Here is a 19,864-nt window from a genome sequence, read left to right as displayed (position 1 = left end):
TGTAGCTACAATTTACAGATTTATCCTTGGCAGTTTTGAAAAAACACTGTGTACCATGGACCTGCTTTTAATAGATATAAGCCAGGGAATTGTGTTGAGTGAAGGAGATGTTTACTCTAGAACTTTTATGTAGTATTGAGAATGAAGGAAAAGGACAATTCCAGATGAAGGAAATACACGTAATATAAAAATCTAAATATACAAGTTAGGAAAATCGCAAATTTTTTGTTTGAATTGTACATGTTAGATTTCATTGAGTAATTTCATATAAGATCTGTCAAAATAATCTATATTTTTTTCTGGACAGTGGGCAGAAGGTACATATGTTAATAAAAATACTGTATATAAATTGAGTGACATGAAAAAAAAAGTAGAGTGCGCAGTTAACTCATTTTGCACCATTATTTTTTCTTCTAATTTTCCAGGTTTTAATTGTAACTGTTTATTTGCTCTATTAAATATTATTTCCAACTGATGGCAAGTGTTTAAGAGGATCGTTAAGAGATTGATCTATACTATTCTATGCGAAGCAGAAATCCACTGGGGCTCATTGAAGTTCTTTCTAGATGTCTTTTCTGTAGCAGAAACAGTGTTTGAGACAAAGAATTACAAAATTGTACATGTTTTGGATTTTCCATCCTCTCCGCTTCCGCCACCACCTCCAGCTGCATTTTCAGCTAAAAAACAGAGAAGGAAAGTAAAATGAGTATTTTCTGTTAATTTTAGCTGCTTTAATTTCTTGTTAAAAAGGTGTTCCTTTTGTGATATGCATATTACGTGTGTTTGACCTTCTGAAAATTGAATGTGCCTTCACTACTTGTCTGAGAAAATGCAATAAGAAACAATAACATGTGCTATATATACATATGTGTATATAGTGTAGCGGTTGATACCAACATTTCTCAAAGGACCAAACACACACTGAACCACTCTTACTGGAAAGTTTCAGTAGTTAAATATATATAACTGTCCCACACATACAAAACTGAGGTATGCAAGCCATGCAAAAGAAGTAAACTTTAGGATCAATATAATGTGAATCTATTTTTGGAGTAGATGATACAAAAACTTTAATTTGACCTAATTGTATAAGCCTTTATCCAACCCTGCATGAATCCCTTTGTAATTACCAATTAAGAGAGAGAGAGAGGCTTTTTATGTTTGTTATCTGTAGCTACTGGTTCTGTTACCATCTCTCTCAAATGATTCCACAGATATTCATTGGTCATAGTTAAGATTCTTTCCATGTAATAAATTGTGTTTCCAGGTTCATTTAAGGTAAGATACCAATATTAGAATTAGAACTTACATTTGAAAGCTGTGGATCACCATGTTACTAGGTCATTTTCGACCCTTTCCACCTGCATTGAAACATGTCACATAATCAGTGTCCTACCCTCTGTAATTTGTGGCTATAATCAACACTATGTTACTAACGATGTATTTTGTTTTCTTAGTTTAATACTCTCTTCTGGTTTAGTTTCCCTTCTGAACTTTCCACTGTAGTGGTTCAGCAAACATGTTTATTTTATTTTATGTATACTGACTGGCTAAGAATAGCCAGGTCAGTGTGATCTAGAGAAGCCACTGTGGTTCAGCATGTATCAAATTATTGTTTGTATTAACTGACTCAACAAACCCATATATTTACATGGCCTTGATTTGACAGTGTCAGAATTTTTCTTCACAAATGCGCATGACCTCATTCCAGTGCACATTTTGAAAAGATGCAAAATAATTCACTTACATTTTGTGAGACCAATTATGATATGCAAAGGTCAGATCCTTAGCTCCTGCAGATCACTACAATCACGCTTGCCTGTGTAAGGTTCCTTTTAGGAAAATACTTCTTTCCTTAAGTCAGTGACTAAGTGATTGCAAAATACCAATGAAGATCGTCCAAACTTCAAATGGGAGTAGAAATACCTGAGTCTTCCTAAATATATAATTCAATTTGTATTTAAGAACCTTATGCTTAAGGGCATAGGATCAGAATTTACTCACTATTCTCTTTGCGAAGAAAGCAAATGTATAAAGAAGTTTGTGTTTAGGTCCCGTGTTGGTTTGGTTTGGTTTTGTTTTGCTGGTGTTTCTCTGAAGTTCAGATGCTTACATTCCAGTGTAAGGAAAGAGTACTTTGTTCATAATCACAACCAGCTAGTACTCAACAATAGATTAATCTTAAATAAATAAGATTATATGATTAATTGCAAAAGAATTGTCTTTAAAAAATAATTTGGGATGCAATGGGGTGGCCATAATTTCTGTGAACGTGTGCGTAAGTGGTATCACAGTGTGAGTAGGCCAAAATATTTCTTGTAATTTTATTACAATAATTATATTTGACTCATTTTATTAAATATCTCTTTCAAAAATCTGCTTTGATTAAATCATGTAACTTACAGTACTTTTTTAACCACTTCATTTTTTTTAAATTTTAGCTTAGTATCATTTATTTTAGGAGCCAAAAACTCTAGTTCCACTTCACACTCTGACAGTAACTTGATGGGTGGCCTTGAGTAGCCTCTCTTGTGTGAAATGTGAAGAATACTCACCAGACACTGATTAACAAATAAATTATTCAGTACTGTTTTATGTTTTAAAGATGTGAAACACACACCTAGACTAAACTAACTTTTCTTCTTCAGACTAGCTGACAGTAAATCACACGTGTTTTTGTTTTTATCTCTGAACCTTTTCAGTCATCTCAGCTGATTGGCAGAGCTGTTGACCTGCTGTTCCACATGCAATACGGAATAAAAGTAACTGACTCATTTCACTCTTACACTTGAGTGATAGGTTCTCGGTTTCTATAAAATCTGATTCTTCTAGGTTATCATACGCGGCGCCATACTTTCAATTTTAGAACTTGGGATGTCTTAGGAAGATTAGTGTTAAATTTGTAATATGAGAGAGTGTATTCCAGCCAAGAAATTGATGGTAGGGAACTGGAGCCAGAAAGCTTTATCTTAAACTTGGAAGAGAAGTGGGGATTTGAACTGCTTTTTTGTGTTCCAAATCCACACTATCCACTCCCATCTCTTTTACTTATGCTTTTTATTTTCAACTTAAACAAAGCACCTGAATACATTTGGGGCTGATGCGCAGTATTTTGATACATCTCTAGTATTTCAGATGATTGCAGCATTCACAGATAAATAAGTGTTTAATTGCATTCAATTTTAAGTCTTAAGACAAAAGAAATTTTACATTTCCTTCACTTTTTTGATGGTCATATTTTCTGTAATTCTACAGTTTAGAAAAAGGTCAGCATACTGGATTTGTGTAATCTTTAAAGGTTGTACCTCTTCCAAGTAAAGATAAAGCTAATTTGGCTAATTCAGAGTTTGCATACTATTAGTATGAAATTTAGTAGAATATTGCACAAGTGCACAGCATGTGTGAATTTGAGAGAGAGAGAGAATATGTTGACTGCTTTACAAATATGTACAAATGAAAACCTTAGAAGTTACTTAACCTTTTTTGGCAGCTGCTTCTTCTTCCCTTTTCTTTTGTTCCTCAATAACTTTCATCTTCTCTTCATATTCATCAGCTCTTGTTTTCCATTCAACCCTATTGTTTTGAAGACCATCAAACATAGGTGTAATTTCCTTGTGAAACCTTGAGAATTCCTATACAAACAATTTAAATTAATAAATTAGAAATTTGTAAACACTGATGATTTGTAAAGTCTGAATTTGTGGAAATACTGCTGCTTTGCAGAAAAAACATTAGCTTTCGTTTTTCTATTAAATCTAATTCAGTATGTATGCTAGGTTAATTAATTTTATTTGATTTCACATTTTTTTCAAACACTTGTTCCATCTCTGGTAGTGGGTTTTCTGTAGAAGAGAAAAAATTTTAAAAGAGGTCGTGTGAGTACCTGCTGGTGCACATTTGAAAGCGTGTTCTTGGCCATGCAGTGGTAGTGTATTGTTGGAAATACCATGTTGAGATAATAATGCCCGACTGTGCATATTCAGTTAGAAAAGATCTGAATTATATATTGCACATTTTAGTATCTTCCCTAATATTACATTTGATAGTCTGATTAATATAATACAATTATAACTGCGATAAATGATATTTAACCATATGATTATCAGGATATAATAAAAAAGTCTAGTATCCTATAGTATATTCCAAGCACATGAGGATCTATCTGAAGATGTTAAAATATTACATGTCACTTTTCTGCATGACATTTAGGATAATATTAAAAGCTAGGCATGGATTAATAATGTTTGCGTTTCAGTGCCTTACAGAAGATATAGAATATATATATTTCCAGAATATTGCAAGTTTCCTACTGCCTTTGCTGTGCCACTAACTGCTTTCTGTAACCATCCACATGTTGCGTACTTGCATGAAATTGGACTGTGAAGAATCAGAATGGCCTTTCTAACTCAGGCTTTTAACAAAACTTTAGTGCCCTCAAGTTTCACTGAGATCTTCTCTTTTAATGAATTTGCTTCACATCTCTTGAATTTGGTTTGTAGGACCAAGATTAAAAAATTGTAGCAGTTGTGATAGTTGTTTAACCTGTTGACCGAGAGTCCTGCTGCTGTCTAGAATTTTTTTAACTGCAACAGTTTGTCACTAATTGTGCCACCAGAACTACTGCAGCAGGGGAAAAAAAAAATTATTCTTACCTTGTACACAAATGTACACACAAAATCTATGAAACCAACTTGGAGTTTAGGTAGTTCATCTCCTTTGTTTCTGTCCATCATAGGCTAGAACAGAATAGCAGTGATTTAGATTATGTAGATAGCATGCTTTTTGGTATAATGATCTAGTAAGCATCATGGACCATTATCTAGTCAATGTTTTAATAATATTAATAGTTAATATTGCTTAACACAGTTAAATTATTTAGTACTTACAATTGGTTGTTGTTGTAGCACAGTTCGTTCCAGGTCACCTTGCTCCCAGAATTCATTTGCAACCATGAGGGCAACCTGAATAATCACAATTCAGTGGAAGTGTTAGCAGAAAGCAGTAAATCTAAATAAATAAAAGAACAAGGCTTTCCAGAAAATGTTGATTAACCAAGAACTGGCATATTACTGTTTACTACTTAACTAGCATTATTAACTTCCCTTCCAGAAAGAGAGGACTTGTTTCTTGCTAGCTGTGTTATCTCCAAGTAGTTTAAAAAGTTCTCCAGAAATAGGGAGTTTTGGTCAAACACAATGGAATTCCACTCTTGAATTCCTGTAGAGCTAGTCAAGCGCTTCTTTAAAAAATTAGACACTCTCTGGTGTACTTAGGGCTTTTTCCAGCAAATTATCTCTATCAATGTTCTGGTGCATGCTGAGTAAATTACAGATTATTGTCAACAGAAACAAGAAAATATTAACAACATGATGGAATCTTCTAGTGCCTGTAATGTGTATTACTTAGAAGGCTCCACAAGCATCTTGCAGTTCTATTTTGATTATGCATTGTTAAAACCTATTCCTGTAAGGCTAAGTGATGAGCTTCAGCATGATGGTCAATAAGAACTGGAATACTTGAAGTACTTATGTACAAAGCAGTGTCACACAGAATTTATTTTCAGTGTGTTTAAGCGACTTTGAAATGGCACCAAGATCTACAGAATAGATATGATTAATTCAGATCATACTGTTGTTAAACCTGTACCTGAAAAATACCTGAAAAATAGCTAAAGTTGGATAGCACAAAAATAACTGAGTGATATTTAAGTGTACCTACAACAGCTCACAGAATAAGGGATGCCAGTTTTAGGTGAAGCACAAGTAGAGAAGGACGTAACAACTGTAGAGTGGTTGGGGAGAGGCATCATGGAACCCTTACGCATACAGTGACAGAAAAATAGAGGTTGTTTTCTGGAAACACAGTTGGATGCAGATACTTAAATATCTATAAAATGATAATAAGTAACTTTTTTTAAATGATCATGCACCAAATAGGCAGTAGGACAGATAGTGAATTGCCTGTTCGAACAGTACCTACCTTACTTTGCACTTCCCAAGGCTTGGTTATAGCAGACAGGTCACATCCAGTCATCATCATAGCCCTTTGAAAACACAAAACAAAAGAGGAGTATAGTTAGGATGATGATAAGAAGAAAACAAAAGTCTAGATCTTTTAGGGAATTTAGATACCTAAGATGCACATTTTGCATATTTTGAGAAGACTGTAGACATCTATTTCGAATTTAAAATCATGGTTATGCTCATCATTGAACAATAACACCAAGTCTTAATTTACATATTTAGGTGTCCAAATTCTTTTAAAATGTAGTCCTAGGTAACTGATTGAATATAGAATAAAATATTAACCACCTACATGATGACTTCTTTTTTGGTTGGGTCAATAGATATATATTTAATTGCCTCCTCTTCTGTTTCCATTTTTTCAATTGCATCCACAATCTTTTGAAACATAGTTCTTTTCCTGTTAAAACATACCAATAAACCATATATAGTTCCTGTGTTAAAAATGAAATAGAAAACCATATTTCTAATATTTATGCTTTTCCAAAGTAGTATCCTAGTCATAGTAGTATTAAGGTAACACCTTCCTGTTTAACTCAAACTTCTCAGGTAACTTAGCACATATAGATTTTGCTATATACCACTGACATGTAAAGCATTATGTCAGAATTCCTGACAAGAGATAAATAACTAATTTCCTAACTCTTCATATTAAACTGTTTGGGGTGACATTCTTATTTCTTTAGTGTTACGTTTGTTACTTCCTGCAACATAATGAATTAGGGAAAGTGAAGCATTCATTCCCTCCCCTCAAAAATCCAAAGGAGCACTAAGACCTGACTGAAAAGAGCTTTGACAAACATAAATGTGTCTTGCTATTGCTTAATACATCTTTTAATTCGCATTTAGAATGAATGAAATAATGGAATTACTGTTCACTAAAATTTAATAACCACTGTTGAACAACTTACTGAATTGTTTCCTGTCTCCTGGCTTTAAATTGTCCCAAACATAAGACATCTGGACAAAAACAAAAGGCTCCATATATCTTTAAGGAAAATACTTATTATAAAAGCATGTTAAGTCAGAATGTGGGAACAGGATGGATGATTTGATATTTGGAGTCTTTGGCATATTTAGTACTGGGATCAGTTGATGTCTCCAGTTTTGTTTTTAAACCAGCATCTTAATTTCCATGTCATAAGCATGCTCCTGTTTAGTATGAGTAACTACTATCGTAACCTGAATATCACACATGCACACAACCTTACGATTAGGCTACAGAATCCACACTTCTGAAATACAGTGTTTGCTGTAACAAAAAGCATATTTGAATGACCTACTAAATGTATACTAGGTATTATATGCATGTATGTGTTCTCTAATTTGAAAGCTTGTAATGAATCTAAGAATGTCTCTTTTTTACAAGAATTAGACTTATTAACAATTTTAAATATAGCTCTGTACTCTGCATATAAACATCTCTGTACTTTGCATACAAACAGTGAAAAACTAATTATAAATTGTATGATTGACATTTTTTTCAGTAGGAAGTTATACAGAATTTAGTACTTACTTGAAATACAAAGCCAAGTCAGTTGCTATTATTGCAACTTCAAATAAGTGTAGAACAGTTTCAAACTGGCGCTTATTTAGGTTCTGGAAGATGTTTAAACTCTGCAAGATGGAAAGTTTACGAATTCAATTCCTTTTGTAACACTGTCTTTGGCTTGTACTGTACAGGTTGTCTCAGAATAGTATAACAAAACTGGCCAACTACAGTCCCTAAATTAAAATAATGTCACAAATGAAAAATTATTCAATTGGTAAAGATGGCCCTTATTCATGGCTAATAAATGGCTAATTAACTGTGTGAACAGTAGGTGGATCTCAGATGCTGCCCCCAGAGGCTGCACAAATAACTAAATCCACCGTGACTCAAAACATTTGCAAGTCCTGCTATTGCCATATGTAAATTAAAACAAAAGAAAACCACCTGTATCCCACATAATTAGTAAAGAAATGACAGTTCTTCATAATTTCTTTACAGTTCACATTCCACAAACCTAATTCTGTTAGATTTTTTAAAGCTTCACCATAGGCACCTTTTCCTCCTGTTCACTGCCTGCAGTGTTGTTAGGGACCTACTATGGTAAGTGCAATGGCCTTTTCCTCAGGCAAAGGGAATGAGAGCATCACACTCGGCATTTTTCTAACTGTCCTGGTTTTCCTTCCTTCTTTAACTGAGGGGACAATACCTGTGAGAGCACAGGGCACAGCAATGCCACTGTGGAGAGCCTCCAGAGATCCTGACAACTGCTCCAGCAAAGAGCTGGAGTTAGACCCGGCACCTCACATTTGAAAAAGTACGTCGCCATCGATAAAGGTAAAGGTGGTTTCTAGTTGTTGGGATTTTTTTAAAATCAAAAATCTAGGGTTTTTATGACAATTGTGCTACTGGTTGGTGTAAGAATTTATTCTGTGGCCTCACAAGGTCAGGAAATAGCACCACCACAGGAATTAGAAAATGAAAAATGAGGGTGCAAGTGGGTGCCTGCCGTGCTGCTGCGAACAAGTGGGATGGAAGGGGTATATGTGTTCAAGCCTTGCCTGTTAAAGCTCTTATTTCCCTGCAAAATATATAGTAAACAGTTGTAAATAGTCTCTTTACCTGTAGCCAGGACAGAGCCAGGCTCCGCTGAGGGAAGAATGGCTGATCCTTGCCAATGGAGCAGGGCTCCACAGCACAGAGGGCCCTGGTGGGCCACCATTTTGTTGAGCCTGAGGAGACTGCATTAGGGAGCCTTTCCCTCTGCGGCTGCTGGGGAAGGGCAACTGAGGGCATCTGCCTGATTCAGGGAAGATCAGTAATGGAAGCTGCAGCAGAGCCTCATGATACTGCTTGCTCTGTTTTAGCAAGACAAAGTGTGTGGGGTGTCTGGCCTGGGGGTGAGGGGGCCCTCCATAAACAGCTCCATCCCTTTGCTCCTCAGCTACCAGAGCCAGCAGCTGAACTCAGGCCTCCTGAACTGGGGGCAACATTTTGTAATGTATGTATTGTATTTTCTGCTTTGGTTTCAACATCAGCTGTTTCATGAAAGTGGAAAAAACCTGAGGACTGTGAGTGAGGACCAGAGGAAATGCTTTTCTATCTTAGTGAGTCTATTTCTAGTGGAAATACCCATGTTTCTCTAAAAGTGGACAGTGCGTTTGACTTAAATTTCTAAATTTTAGCATAATTTCTTAATCTGGACCTAGAGGAATGAATAAGACATGGTGCAATTTGGAACATCATAACTTAATTGGATCTTTTGTGTTGATCAGTGAGAGCAGAAAGTTCATGCAGACATACCTCATCTTGCAGTAGAGTTTTACTATATTCTAGGTGATGCCTTTCTAAAATGGAAGAGCCGTGAAGTTTTGCAAGTGGAGCAGCTGACCTGTTGAAAAAGAAGCAATTCTTTATAATATTTTGGAGGCAATATTTTTGATTCAGAATTCAGATTGTTTGGATTAAAATGCTTCTGATCTGCATGTTCAATAGTTTAATCTATATATCTTAACCATTGGTATGATGCAGAGAAAAGAAAAATGCTCACCTTCACTCTTGTGACTGAGTAATGATGGAAATTAGAGAGCACTGGGTGTTCAGCGCCCACTAAAGTCAAAGGCGTAGTTAGATGCCTCAAAACTCAAAAACTTGTTTTGTAAAACATGCCTCTCCGTTGTCTTGCACGTTCAGTTTTGCTGTTTGTTTAATCTATGCACCTTCTGTGTACCTTAAAAATATCCTTTATGCATCTTTCAGTATTTATTGTGTGGCATAGCTTTTGAACTCTTTTCTGTCTGTAATGACTGTGTGCCATGTCCGCTGTGATTCTAACTTACTGGAAGTAAGTTAAATATAAAGTAATAGTATAATGGAGTTTAATTCCTCTAATGCTCTTGGGCTCCTCCGCTCCCCCAAAACCACCGGTTTATGGACTGCACAAGTCCTGACAGCTCAGGTGTGTTCAGTCTTATCACAGAGCTCAAAGCATTCCTGTGACGTTGGGCTAAGCTTCAAGCAAAGGAAAATCTGTGTCAGAGTATGGTAGTGGGAAGAAGAGAGAAGTGTCCTATCTACATAGGCTCCAGGTGGTTCTGCATGTTTGGAAGTGTATTTTCCTCCTTTCTTCCCTTGGCTAATAACTCCATTCCTCAGATAACCCAAGGTGGATTGCTGCATGCTACCTGTATTTTCTGACTTGTGATTAGGACTGTCATGGTAAAGCCTGATAACTTTTATAAATAGCTTTACTGTGTATGACCTCACGTAGAGGTCTTTCAGCTAGGGAAGACCACAGTAGGAAGATTTAAAAACCTCCCTAAACGTATTTGAATGAGATGCAGTCTGCTGAATAAGAATCAGCATCTGTCATTCTCTCTCTCCTACGTCACCTGGAGAATCCCTGAGAATAATCAGAAAATCCGCTTGTGTCACTGCTCCAGCATGCAGGCTGAAATGCCTCTCCTGGGACAAGTGTATCCAGGGTTGGAGGAGGAGGATGAATCATTCTGGAGGGAAACTGTTGGTGGGAAACTGTACTCAGAAAATGATTGTTATAGTCTTCTGGTACACGTGACATTCTGAGAAACCTGTGTCCTCCAGCTAGCACGTAGAAACAAGCCCTAACATAAAAAGACCAAATGGTAGATTGTTCACTCTTCAGGAGAAGAGTGGGTCTCACCATGATATGTAATGTTGTAATAAACAGGTAAGTTTAAAACAAAATGAATTAATTTTGTTTTATAACAAGCATCTACTAATTAATATTGTTTCATGACAAACAAAGGAAAAATCACAAAGAAATCCTTTAGAATGTTTTCTCAGAACAAAAAGGAACGTGAATTGCAAAGCTTAACCTAAGGATGCGTAACTTACTGGCGTGCGGACCCAGTGGCAGAACACAAACTCTTTGGCTCAGAATCCTGTATAACATGAGATTACACCTCAGGAAAGGACCTACATCAATCAGTAAACTGGGGGGAGAGGGGGGGTGGGGAACAAGTGAGCTAGTGAAATCATACGGTAGAAAACAGAGAAAAATAATGCCTCTTAAACCTTTTCTCCTTCTAAACTGGCCCTTGCCTATGCCACATCTGGAATCCCTCTCCAGAAAAGTGCTTATGCCCTGTTTTGAAAAAAAGTAATTCAGTTAGGGAATTTAATTTAATTTTCTCATTTCTTTGTGGCCTTATGTGCATGAGGCTCTGCTACAATCCAAGCATTGCAAAAGCTTAGTCTCTCCTAAAAATGAGTTGCAACCCTAGGAGATCCTTCTAAGATTCTGCTTTTGCATTTTGTCTTTGTGTTTCAGCTGTCATGGGAAATGCTCTGAGGCAGAAATCTTCTGTAGGATAAATGTTTGTTCATGCCAGATGAATATGGAATATATACCTTATATTTTTGCAAGCTTTGATGTTGTTTTTTTTTTTCATTTGCCACTAAAAATACTACATATCCATACATTTGAGCTTTTGTACTTACTTCATCTGATACAAGTTATTGGTTCCTCTGTGGTCAATGTCATGGCAGAAAGCAGCAGCAACCATGGCAAAGGCTTCTAGATCAGTATAGTATTTCTTTATTTTGCCTGTCTGTAAAAGAAAACAGACAATTCTGAGTGTGCACCTCCCTGAATTTTCCAGTTGGAATTGAAAGGAAAACTAAATAATGAATGAAGGTTAATATTAACAACATTACCATCAGCAGAGTAAACATTGTTTGTCCCACATTGAATCCATGTCGCCAGTTATGGTAAGTGATATCTCGATAACCCTTCCTGACTGTGTACATCCACCTTGTAAGGACCTATTATGAAGAAAAGTGATTAAGACTGTGCTGTTAATTGAAACAAAACAGTGGAATTCCTCTAAAACTACTGGAATATACTATGAAATTACTGTACAAATGTGCAAGTTCTATGAAAATAATTGTTTTTCATTGAATTAAACATGGAAACAGCAAATTGTTCTTATGTAAATGCATGTTGATTTAATCCCTTCCATAGCTCACACAATTTCAGTCTTAAAGTCTTTACGAAAAATATGCAAATGTTTAATTAAGAATGGAAGATTGTTACCCATACCACTCATATTTTAGTATTGCCTACTTGTATATTAAAGTACTTACAGTGAGCTATTTTTCTTCTATCTTAAAATAAATATAAACAAGACAAAATAAATCAGACCTCAGCTGGGACTTTGAACTTTTCAACTACATTTATCTCAAAGAATAGTCGTATTCCACAAGTTATCAGGCCATGCTCCGTAACGGGAAAGTCACTGAAGCGGAATTCATACAGTTCTAAATCTTTTGGATCCGGTAATTCTTCTTTCTGTTAGGAAAAGTGAAAAACACAAGGGTTTTCCTGGCAAGAACAAAGTTGGGAAACCTTTTTTCTTTTCTTTTCTGTCTTCAGTAGAAACATTGTCTAAGGACAGCATGCTTACTATATCTTCAAAGGCCTCAGCTTTCAGTACAAACTAATGTGTATTAAGTTATGAAACACAGCTGTGATACTGCTGGCTTTCTTCTCAAAGAGGACAGGTAAAAGACTTGGCTGGATGGTGTTTCTTCCTACTCTGAGTTCCAACACAATCTGTTGTGACCATCTCAAGATTGCCTCAGTTCAGAAATCTCAGGCCTTGGAATTTCTCCTTCCTGGTATAAAATCCTATGATTTTAAAAGCCCACTTTTAGCCTGGTCTCAAGGCTGCAGTTCATCTTTTTCACAACCAAGATTATTCTTGTTAAGTGTTATTTTTCCCTTTGGATCTTATGAATAATGATGAATATAGTGACCAAAATGAACCTGTCTAGAACAAAACTTTTTTTACTTTTACACTGGAATGAAGTATAACAACAGCGTATTTTTTTAATAACAAAAGGCTTGCTTGCATGCCTACCTACCCATAGCCTTGTCCTTCTCTTGGAGAAACTATAGGCAAGCAAAGATTCCTGTACACTTTTTGACCTCTGGAGTGCTGGTGGTTGGTTTCTGCTCCACAACCAACTTTCTAAATTAGTCTGTCTTACACTATCTCCTGTGACAGTCTCCCTTTGTCTGTGACAGCCTATATACACTTAATAGACAGACCTGTAGGGTTGATCTGGCACATGGAAAGTGGACTGGAAAAACCTACAAAATCGGCTCTAAAAATCACAAATCTTATTTGTGTTCTTGTTTGTCTGCTTGTGGTGGATTCTTGACTGCTTGGCTCTTCAACGATCTCAGTATATGCATAAAGTAAAAATTGTACTAAACTTCTTTCAAAGCTGTCTGGATGCCATTCAGGGATTTTTCTTTCTCTGAAGGGCAGATGCAGAGCTTAGGCCAGCTCTTTCTTGTACTGAAGAACCTCCATAAAACATATACTAAATTCTTACATGCAGAGGATATGAAAGTTAAGAAGCCCGTATTAAATGTAAATTGCCTATTTTGTATACAGCCTAACTGGTAACAGCAATGTTAGTGAACTATTCTGTAACACTTTTCATCTGTATGTCACAAAGCCTAGGGAGAGCTTGATTGTATTTTAAAAGATGTGCCTAAATCCAAACAAAAATTAATTCAGGAAAGTCTGATGCAACACAAAAAAATAGATTATGTGATCACAATGACTCCCTTCCACCATAGTAGTCTATAAATAATCTCCATTTTATGGATAAGGAAGAAAGATGACTGAACATATGCATGTACTTCAACAAATAAGGCTGCACATCCATGCAAAGGTATTTCTTTCTCGCTGGGATTTTCCTTTTGTATCTACTCCAATCTGAGGTCAAGGACAAGGAAATCTGGAGCAGTGGTGTTTTAAGACCCATTACTTTGTGAATCATCAGAGCTAGAAACACCTGCTTTATCCCATTAGCTATCTGGGATTCCAGGTCTTATAATAGGATAAAACATTTGCATGTAGCCTTGGCAGTGCAGAAGATCTTGGACCTTTGAATTTGTGACTCCACAATGTTGAAAGAACTCATTTTAATTGCTTTTTGGAGATTTAAAAATTCATACTAGTTTTACGTTTTTACATTTGGAGCCTGTACCATAATAAGCACTTATTACTCTACCAGTAGAGAGATTTTATGTTTATCTTTTAATTTTTGCAATTCTTCATGGAGCTAACTTAAATCTACTTTAAAAGCTACACACAGCCTGTTGATGTTTTTTGGTTTCACCACTTGTAAGCTGTGTGAGCACCTGTTTTGTGGGAGCCAGTAAAACCTTAGCACCATTGCATTCTGGTATGCACATGTACATAAATAAAAATAGTTTAATGAGATCTTTTCATTATGGCTATACCTACATTAGCAAATGTGGTGTAATAGGAGGAAATATGTGAAGTGGTTGGTACTGGAAATCAACAGGTTTGTGTGTATTTGACCTTTTTTCTTCAGCCTAGGTCTGTTTTGATCCATTAACAGTGGGAGTTCATTCAGTGTTTTCCTGGAGCACATCTTTGAGTTTTGTTTCAGATAAAGTAAGCCAGTCCGTGTGCTCCAGGACCGCTCCACAGGAAAAACCAAAGTGCACTAAGTGGGCACAGTTTTCCTCCAAAAAGGCACTCCCTTTCCAGACTGAAATACTAAGGCAGCCAGAGGACTGCACAGACTTGAAAAAGAAGTGACTCATTTTTGTTTAGTAGTAGCAGAGTTTTAGCTGATTAGGTCAATTTTTTTTCATCACTGTGAAGTCACTGATCACTGTCTTTGGACTCTTCTGCCTAAGGAAATGTGGGAAAATTATTCTGAGAGTAGGTATGTTCCACTGGACACTCCTACATGTGTTCTCTTACTCAGAATGAAAGTGACCTTATATCAATGTCCCTTCTTTCATTTTCAAAATGAAATAAATTCAATTATAGGTATAGCACGGTCCCCATGGATATTTGAAGAAGTTAAACACTTTAAATGTTAATTCATATAAATGTTTCTATGTAACTCTTGACTATCCAAATCTGTTGACACATATTTGGGACTGAATGTTTCCCTGTAGGTAACAGTGGGGTCTGCACGTAGAAGAACTGAAGAGGTGAAGATGTATTATTATTAAATCAAATCAGGATTTGGCTATACACGACTTTTTCTATAATGAGGACACATTACTATCTGATATAAATGCATCACCAGAATTTTCAGTTTAATGACTTACCAAAATCCTGATAAGATCCTTTTGATCACATTCTTCTATGCTATTTACGTTTAATTTCTCCTTGTATTTCTAAAAGTGAAAATGAGTAAGAAATTCAGTTTTTGTGTAGCAAATTTCCTACGTTAATTTTGTGACTGTGGACAGAAACTCACCAGTATAGATTCAACTTCAGAAGGGGTGGCCTTTGTCTGATACATAAGCATTTCCTGAGCAATGTCTTTCCTGTTTTCAAGCTTGTTCATTTTATCATAAGTGTCAGTATTTAAAACAGACCACCCCAGGAATTGTGTGAGAGTCTGGAACAAAGCCAAGCAAAGTGAAGATGACACCATGACAGTAAAATTAAACTGACAATTTGAACTTGCTTCTCTTAAACTTCAGTTTCTGGTAGTGCCCTTTGAAAAGCAATGTGTAACTCTACTTGTTAGAGGCCTTTACCCTCATCAACAAGGTTCTGTTAGCACCTTACAGCTTTTAAAGACGTTTGTCTCAACCTTGTAATTAAGGGCCCATATTCCCATTTTGTATGCAGGACTTTGAGCCTTCTGAATCTTAAGTTACCTGAGTGGACTTGGATACACTGGGTAGCATCCTATCTTGCCCAAGTGCATGTGATCATGAACACTCTGGGAACTCCCATGATCACAGGCATGATATCCATTGGCAAGCAGCATGCCTTATCTGCTTACCCACTGCTAATTAGTAGATGCTGACCATCACTAACAAGTCAAAATGATCTCTCATAATTTTTTAGGTTTATGAATGGAAATAAAATTTCTGATTCTTAAGAAACCGTATACTGAAGAGGATAGACATAGAGATTTGGTTAGATGTTAATAAAGCATATCTGAAAATTTTTAGGCATTTTAAAATCAATTTTTACAAGAATATTTTTATTAACATCCTATGGCTCCTTAAAGCCTCTAATCCTATTAAGCTTACTTCAATGATCTGTTCATCGTACTCATCAAAAGGTTTTCCATCTTTCCTATTGTAGAATGTTGCAACTCCCACAATTTCTTCTTTTTTGTTGACAATAGGCAATGACAGGACATTTTTGATAACCCATCCAGTCTCATCCACTGGTCCTTTCTGTAGGAAAGCCAAAGAACAGGAAATGTATATTTCTTTGAAAGTAGTAATACAGCTATTGATATAGGCGATGTAACACTAAGACCTGTGCATCACAAACAAAGGAGAAATTATTTATGTAATAAACAGTGCAATAATTGGTGGAAAGCATTAGCATATTTTTCTACACTATCTATTAAGATTAACATTACTGGAATTACCTGAAATGAGAAATATTCATCTGCTCGTGCATTCATCATGTTACAAATCTGCAGCATAAAGAAAAGGAGACATTGTTTAAGTGGAATATAGTGTGTACCAAGACTTGGCCTGATATTTTAAAAAGGCATATTTATTTTCTAAGTTAATAATAGTGAGCACCCAAGCTAGCTACAGAAATTAAAACCGATCCTATTAAATTAAATGTGGTTATTCTAACAGACGTCATTCTGGAGTGCTTGTAGCAAAGTCCTTCATGTATGACGTCTCACAGTGCATAAACATAATGGTTAGGAAAATCACTTCCAGTTTAAAATGGCATGGGGGTTTATAGAAAGAAATAACTGAGTACTAAGGGCTCTGTCCTTACTGTTGTTAAAAAAGCATAGGATTACTAATAACTGTCATACACACAACTTCAAATTATGTATATTGTCTATGCAAGAAAAGATAAGAAAAAAACCTGTAAATTGTATGTATGATAATTTTCTTACTTTGACATTTTGGTGAGACTTAGTTAGCACACCTGTAAAGTGACATCAGATGTACACATTATTCCTCTGATGTCACCACAATCAGAGGGAAATTTTCCTGATGTCTTGGCTGTTTGTGCTGAGGGCTTGTCTCCATCCAGACAACTGATTCACGTGATTTCACTGGGAACCAATGACACTGGAAGTAGCACAGGATTTTTTTAGAAGTTTTTGGTCATGGGGAGGCATGGGTTTTGGGGTTTTTTTGTTCAATCATCATCAGAACTGCATGAACTAAAACTTTTCATTTTTACTTTTGCTATGAACTTACAAATCCATTTTCAGCAACATATGTTGGCAATCCACTGACAAGACACCAGTGATCTGCTGGAGGTGTCCTTTAGAGAGAGAATGAAATTAAATGATTTCTACAATACAGACATATTATTATTCTGTCCCAGCAATACATCTAATTACCACACATTCGCAGACTGCCAGTGAATACTCACGGAATGACTTTGATTTCTTCTTTTCCATGTAAAATGTAGTCAATAATCTTATAAAAGTTGATTTCCTAAATAAAAAGAGAAAAATGCTTGGGTGACCTGTACAATCTCAATGTCAAAATTAAGAGTCATAAAAAGAAAAATTAATATCCTCACTCGTCCATCGGGTGTCTTCGGGCCTTTGTAAGGCTCTGCCTCCCCCAGCCGGATTGGCCACTCATCATAGAACTCCTGAGCAAACAATATGCAGGGTTTAGTGAAAGGAAAAAAAACAACTAAAATCAGCTCTGTGTTCATAAATAACATGACATCTGTGGATAGCAATTTTATTTTTCCTTCTCCAGAGCTGTACTATGGTCACATTTCAGAAAATATTAAGGAAACATTATTAAATATATTCCAGGCAATAATTGTTTGCCAGTAAATTGCAGGCTAATCTGAAACTTATCTGTGGATGGCTGTACAGCTTAATTGTTGTTTTAGAAGCCAGGTATTTATAAAGCAATAATCAGACCTGCAGTTCTCTATTCTACCCTTTCCCACACGGAATTATTAATATAAAAAATTATTTCAGAATTGGCCTTTATGTTTATCATGGTTGTATCCTTTTTCATGCTTATATTTGACGTGTAATTTTTGTAACATGGTTAGATTTTATATAAATTATCCCAAAGGGTTAGAAAGCACGGTAACTTTGTGTCTCGGAGAGACATGCACCAGAAATATGCAGAACAAATGAATTAGAAGGATGGATTTTTTTAACTTAAATTTAGGCCTGGCACTTATCTAGCAAGTAGACAAAACGATTGTTACCTTCTCCTTAGTCATGTCCAGCAGACCAACAGAGTATCTTTCACAATTCAAATATATTCGAATAGTGTACAGTGCTTTGTGAAACTGCCGTTCTATATCTGTTAGCTCTTCAAATACTTTGTTGGCAGACCACAAAAGCATCTATTTGCAACAAAAGAGAAAGGGGGGAAATGGTCACAACAGTAAGAAAACATAAACATGTGAGTCCTAGGCATATAAAATTATAAATAAAATTATCAGATTATCGAATTAAAAATTTAAATAGATGCCGTCCTTACTTCAATAAGCTTGGAAGAATATAAAATAATGGGAATAATAATAGTTTCACACAAAAATGAAGTATTATCATTATCAAATTCTTCTATACCTGACTTCTTCGGGATTCAATATTGTAGAGATATGTCATATGATGATTTCTTAGGACCAAAGATATAAAATTGAGGTATTTTTTAAAGACCTAAAAATGACAAAGAGCAAAAATAAGACAAAAGTATCAAATGAAGAGGTAGATTCACTCAAACTACTTTTTGAACTAACAACTCTACTGTTGTGTGACATTTAAGGTTATTACCTCTTCATCCTCTTTTGAGAACTCAGTGGCATTTAATTTGTTGAGTGCCATCACAACAGCAAGCACCTCTTTACCCAGCATAATTGGGGTTGCCAACATATTGAGTGTTGTATAACCAGTTTTTTTGTCCAGAAAGTCAGAAAAATGGTTGTTCTGAAAGAAAAGAAAAAAAAAAAAACCCACAAATGAAACGCTTAACAATTAGTTACCATGCCAAGAGCAAATGATCATATAATTTGATAACTTATGTTTGCAATGCTATGAGCACAGTTTCACAGTGCAGTAAGTTTATACTTGCAAACCCCTTCACTATCATTACTTAATACAATCTTGCAGCATTATATATACAAGCTTAACTTAGGCGTTGGTTATGAATATAGCTTCTGAAACTAAATTCTGCACGTGTTTTCCTTAGAATGATGAGGAATTTGAGGAATTAAAAATACGTGAAAATCTAGAATAAAGGAGAGGAGTATGACTTTGGGACTACCTGAAAGTCTAATACCTATGGTTTGCATGTAAGAGAATTACCATGGCTATGTTAATATTTATTATTATTTAATTATTTCTATAGATAAAATTCTTGATACTGTCCCATTCTATAATGCTTAAAACTACCATCTGTCCTGAATGTATACGGCTAAAAATGCTTCTGGCAGAGAGGTGTCCCCAGCAGGTATGCATCTGGCTGAGCCATTTCTTATTCCTCCCTGTCTGACAGATTCCCATTCCTGCTCCTCCCAGCCCAACATGCTCTTCTGGTGAATGCGATGGTGTAGGACTGGGGGATCAGGACACAGAGCTGCCTTTGTTGGGTATGTGATCCTGTGGGAATGAGACCATGTGACTAATAAACAACTAACTACCCCACCAATTTCATCCTTGAAACTGAGTGCTGAGGAGAGTTTAGTAAAAGCTATTCTTTTCATTCTTTGATGTAAAAACTACTGGGAAGCTAGTTCATATTTCATGGAAAACTGTTTAATTTCCTCATATCAAAGAAATTCTTGGTGTTTTCTTTGAAATGCTTTAGTGTTCTCTTTAATTT

The 19,864-nt window shown here is 35.8% G+C and overlaps 1 protein-coding gene across 1 annotated transcript in view; it reads right to left on the bottom strand.

Annotated features, from left to right (window-relative positions):
* Window positions 1–9: 9 nt before the first annotated feature.
* Window positions 10–19,864, bottom strand: part of PDE6C (phosphodiesterase 6C, cGMP-specific, cone, alpha prime) — a 30,400-nt gene continuing 10,545 nt past the window's right edge. The window contains exons 2-22 of the mRNA XM_009888693.1: window positions 18,817–18,969; window positions 18,613–18,702; window positions 18,246–18,386; window positions 17,589–17,663; window positions 17,436–17,500; window positions 17,258–17,324; window positions 16,456–16,503; window positions 16,106–16,255; window positions 15,316–15,459; window positions 15,164–15,232; window positions 12,197–12,343; window positions 11,710–11,817; window positions 11,494–11,603; window positions 9,316–9,403; window positions 7,540–7,640; window positions 6,316–6,423; window positions 5,980–6,043; window positions 4,887–4,961; window positions 4,653–4,736; window positions 3,479–3,632; window positions 10–677 (exon numbers count right to left, since the gene is read on the bottom strand). Coding sequence (XP_009886995.1) covers window positions 607–677; window positions 3,479–3,632; window positions 4,653–4,736; window positions 4,887–4,961; window positions 5,980–6,043; window positions 6,316–6,423; window positions 7,540–7,640; window positions 9,316–9,403; window positions 11,494–11,603; window positions 11,710–11,817; window positions 12,197–12,343; window positions 15,164–15,232; window positions 15,316–15,459; window positions 16,106–16,255; window positions 16,456–16,503; window positions 17,258–17,324; window positions 17,436–17,500; window positions 17,589–17,663; window positions 18,246–18,386; window positions 18,613–18,702; window positions 18,817–18,969 — 2,112 coding nt within the window. The 3' untranslated portion in view covers window positions 10–606. The remainder of the gene's footprint in view (window positions 678–3,478; window positions 3,633–4,652; window positions 4,737–4,886; window positions 4,962–5,979; window positions 6,044–6,315; window positions 6,424–7,539; window positions 7,641–9,315; window positions 9,404–11,493; window positions 11,604–11,709; window positions 11,818–12,196; window positions 12,344–15,163; window positions 15,233–15,315; window positions 15,460–16,105; window positions 16,256–16,455; window positions 16,504–17,257; window positions 17,325–17,435; window positions 17,501–17,588; window positions 17,664–18,245; window positions 18,387–18,612; window positions 18,703–18,816; window positions 18,970–19,864) is intronic.

This window comes from Charadrius vociferus, unplaced genomic scaffold, assembly GCF_000708025.1.
Source record: "Charadrius vociferus isolate BGI_N301 unplaced genomic scaffold, ASM70802v2 scaffold436, whole genome shotgun sequence".
Lineage (NCBI taxonomy): Eukaryota > Metazoa > Chordata > Aves > Charadriiformes > Charadriidae > Charadrius > Charadrius vociferus.
The sequence above is the reverse complement of the archived record's forward strand: the minus strand, read 5'-3'. Positions and strand labels throughout refer to the sequence as shown.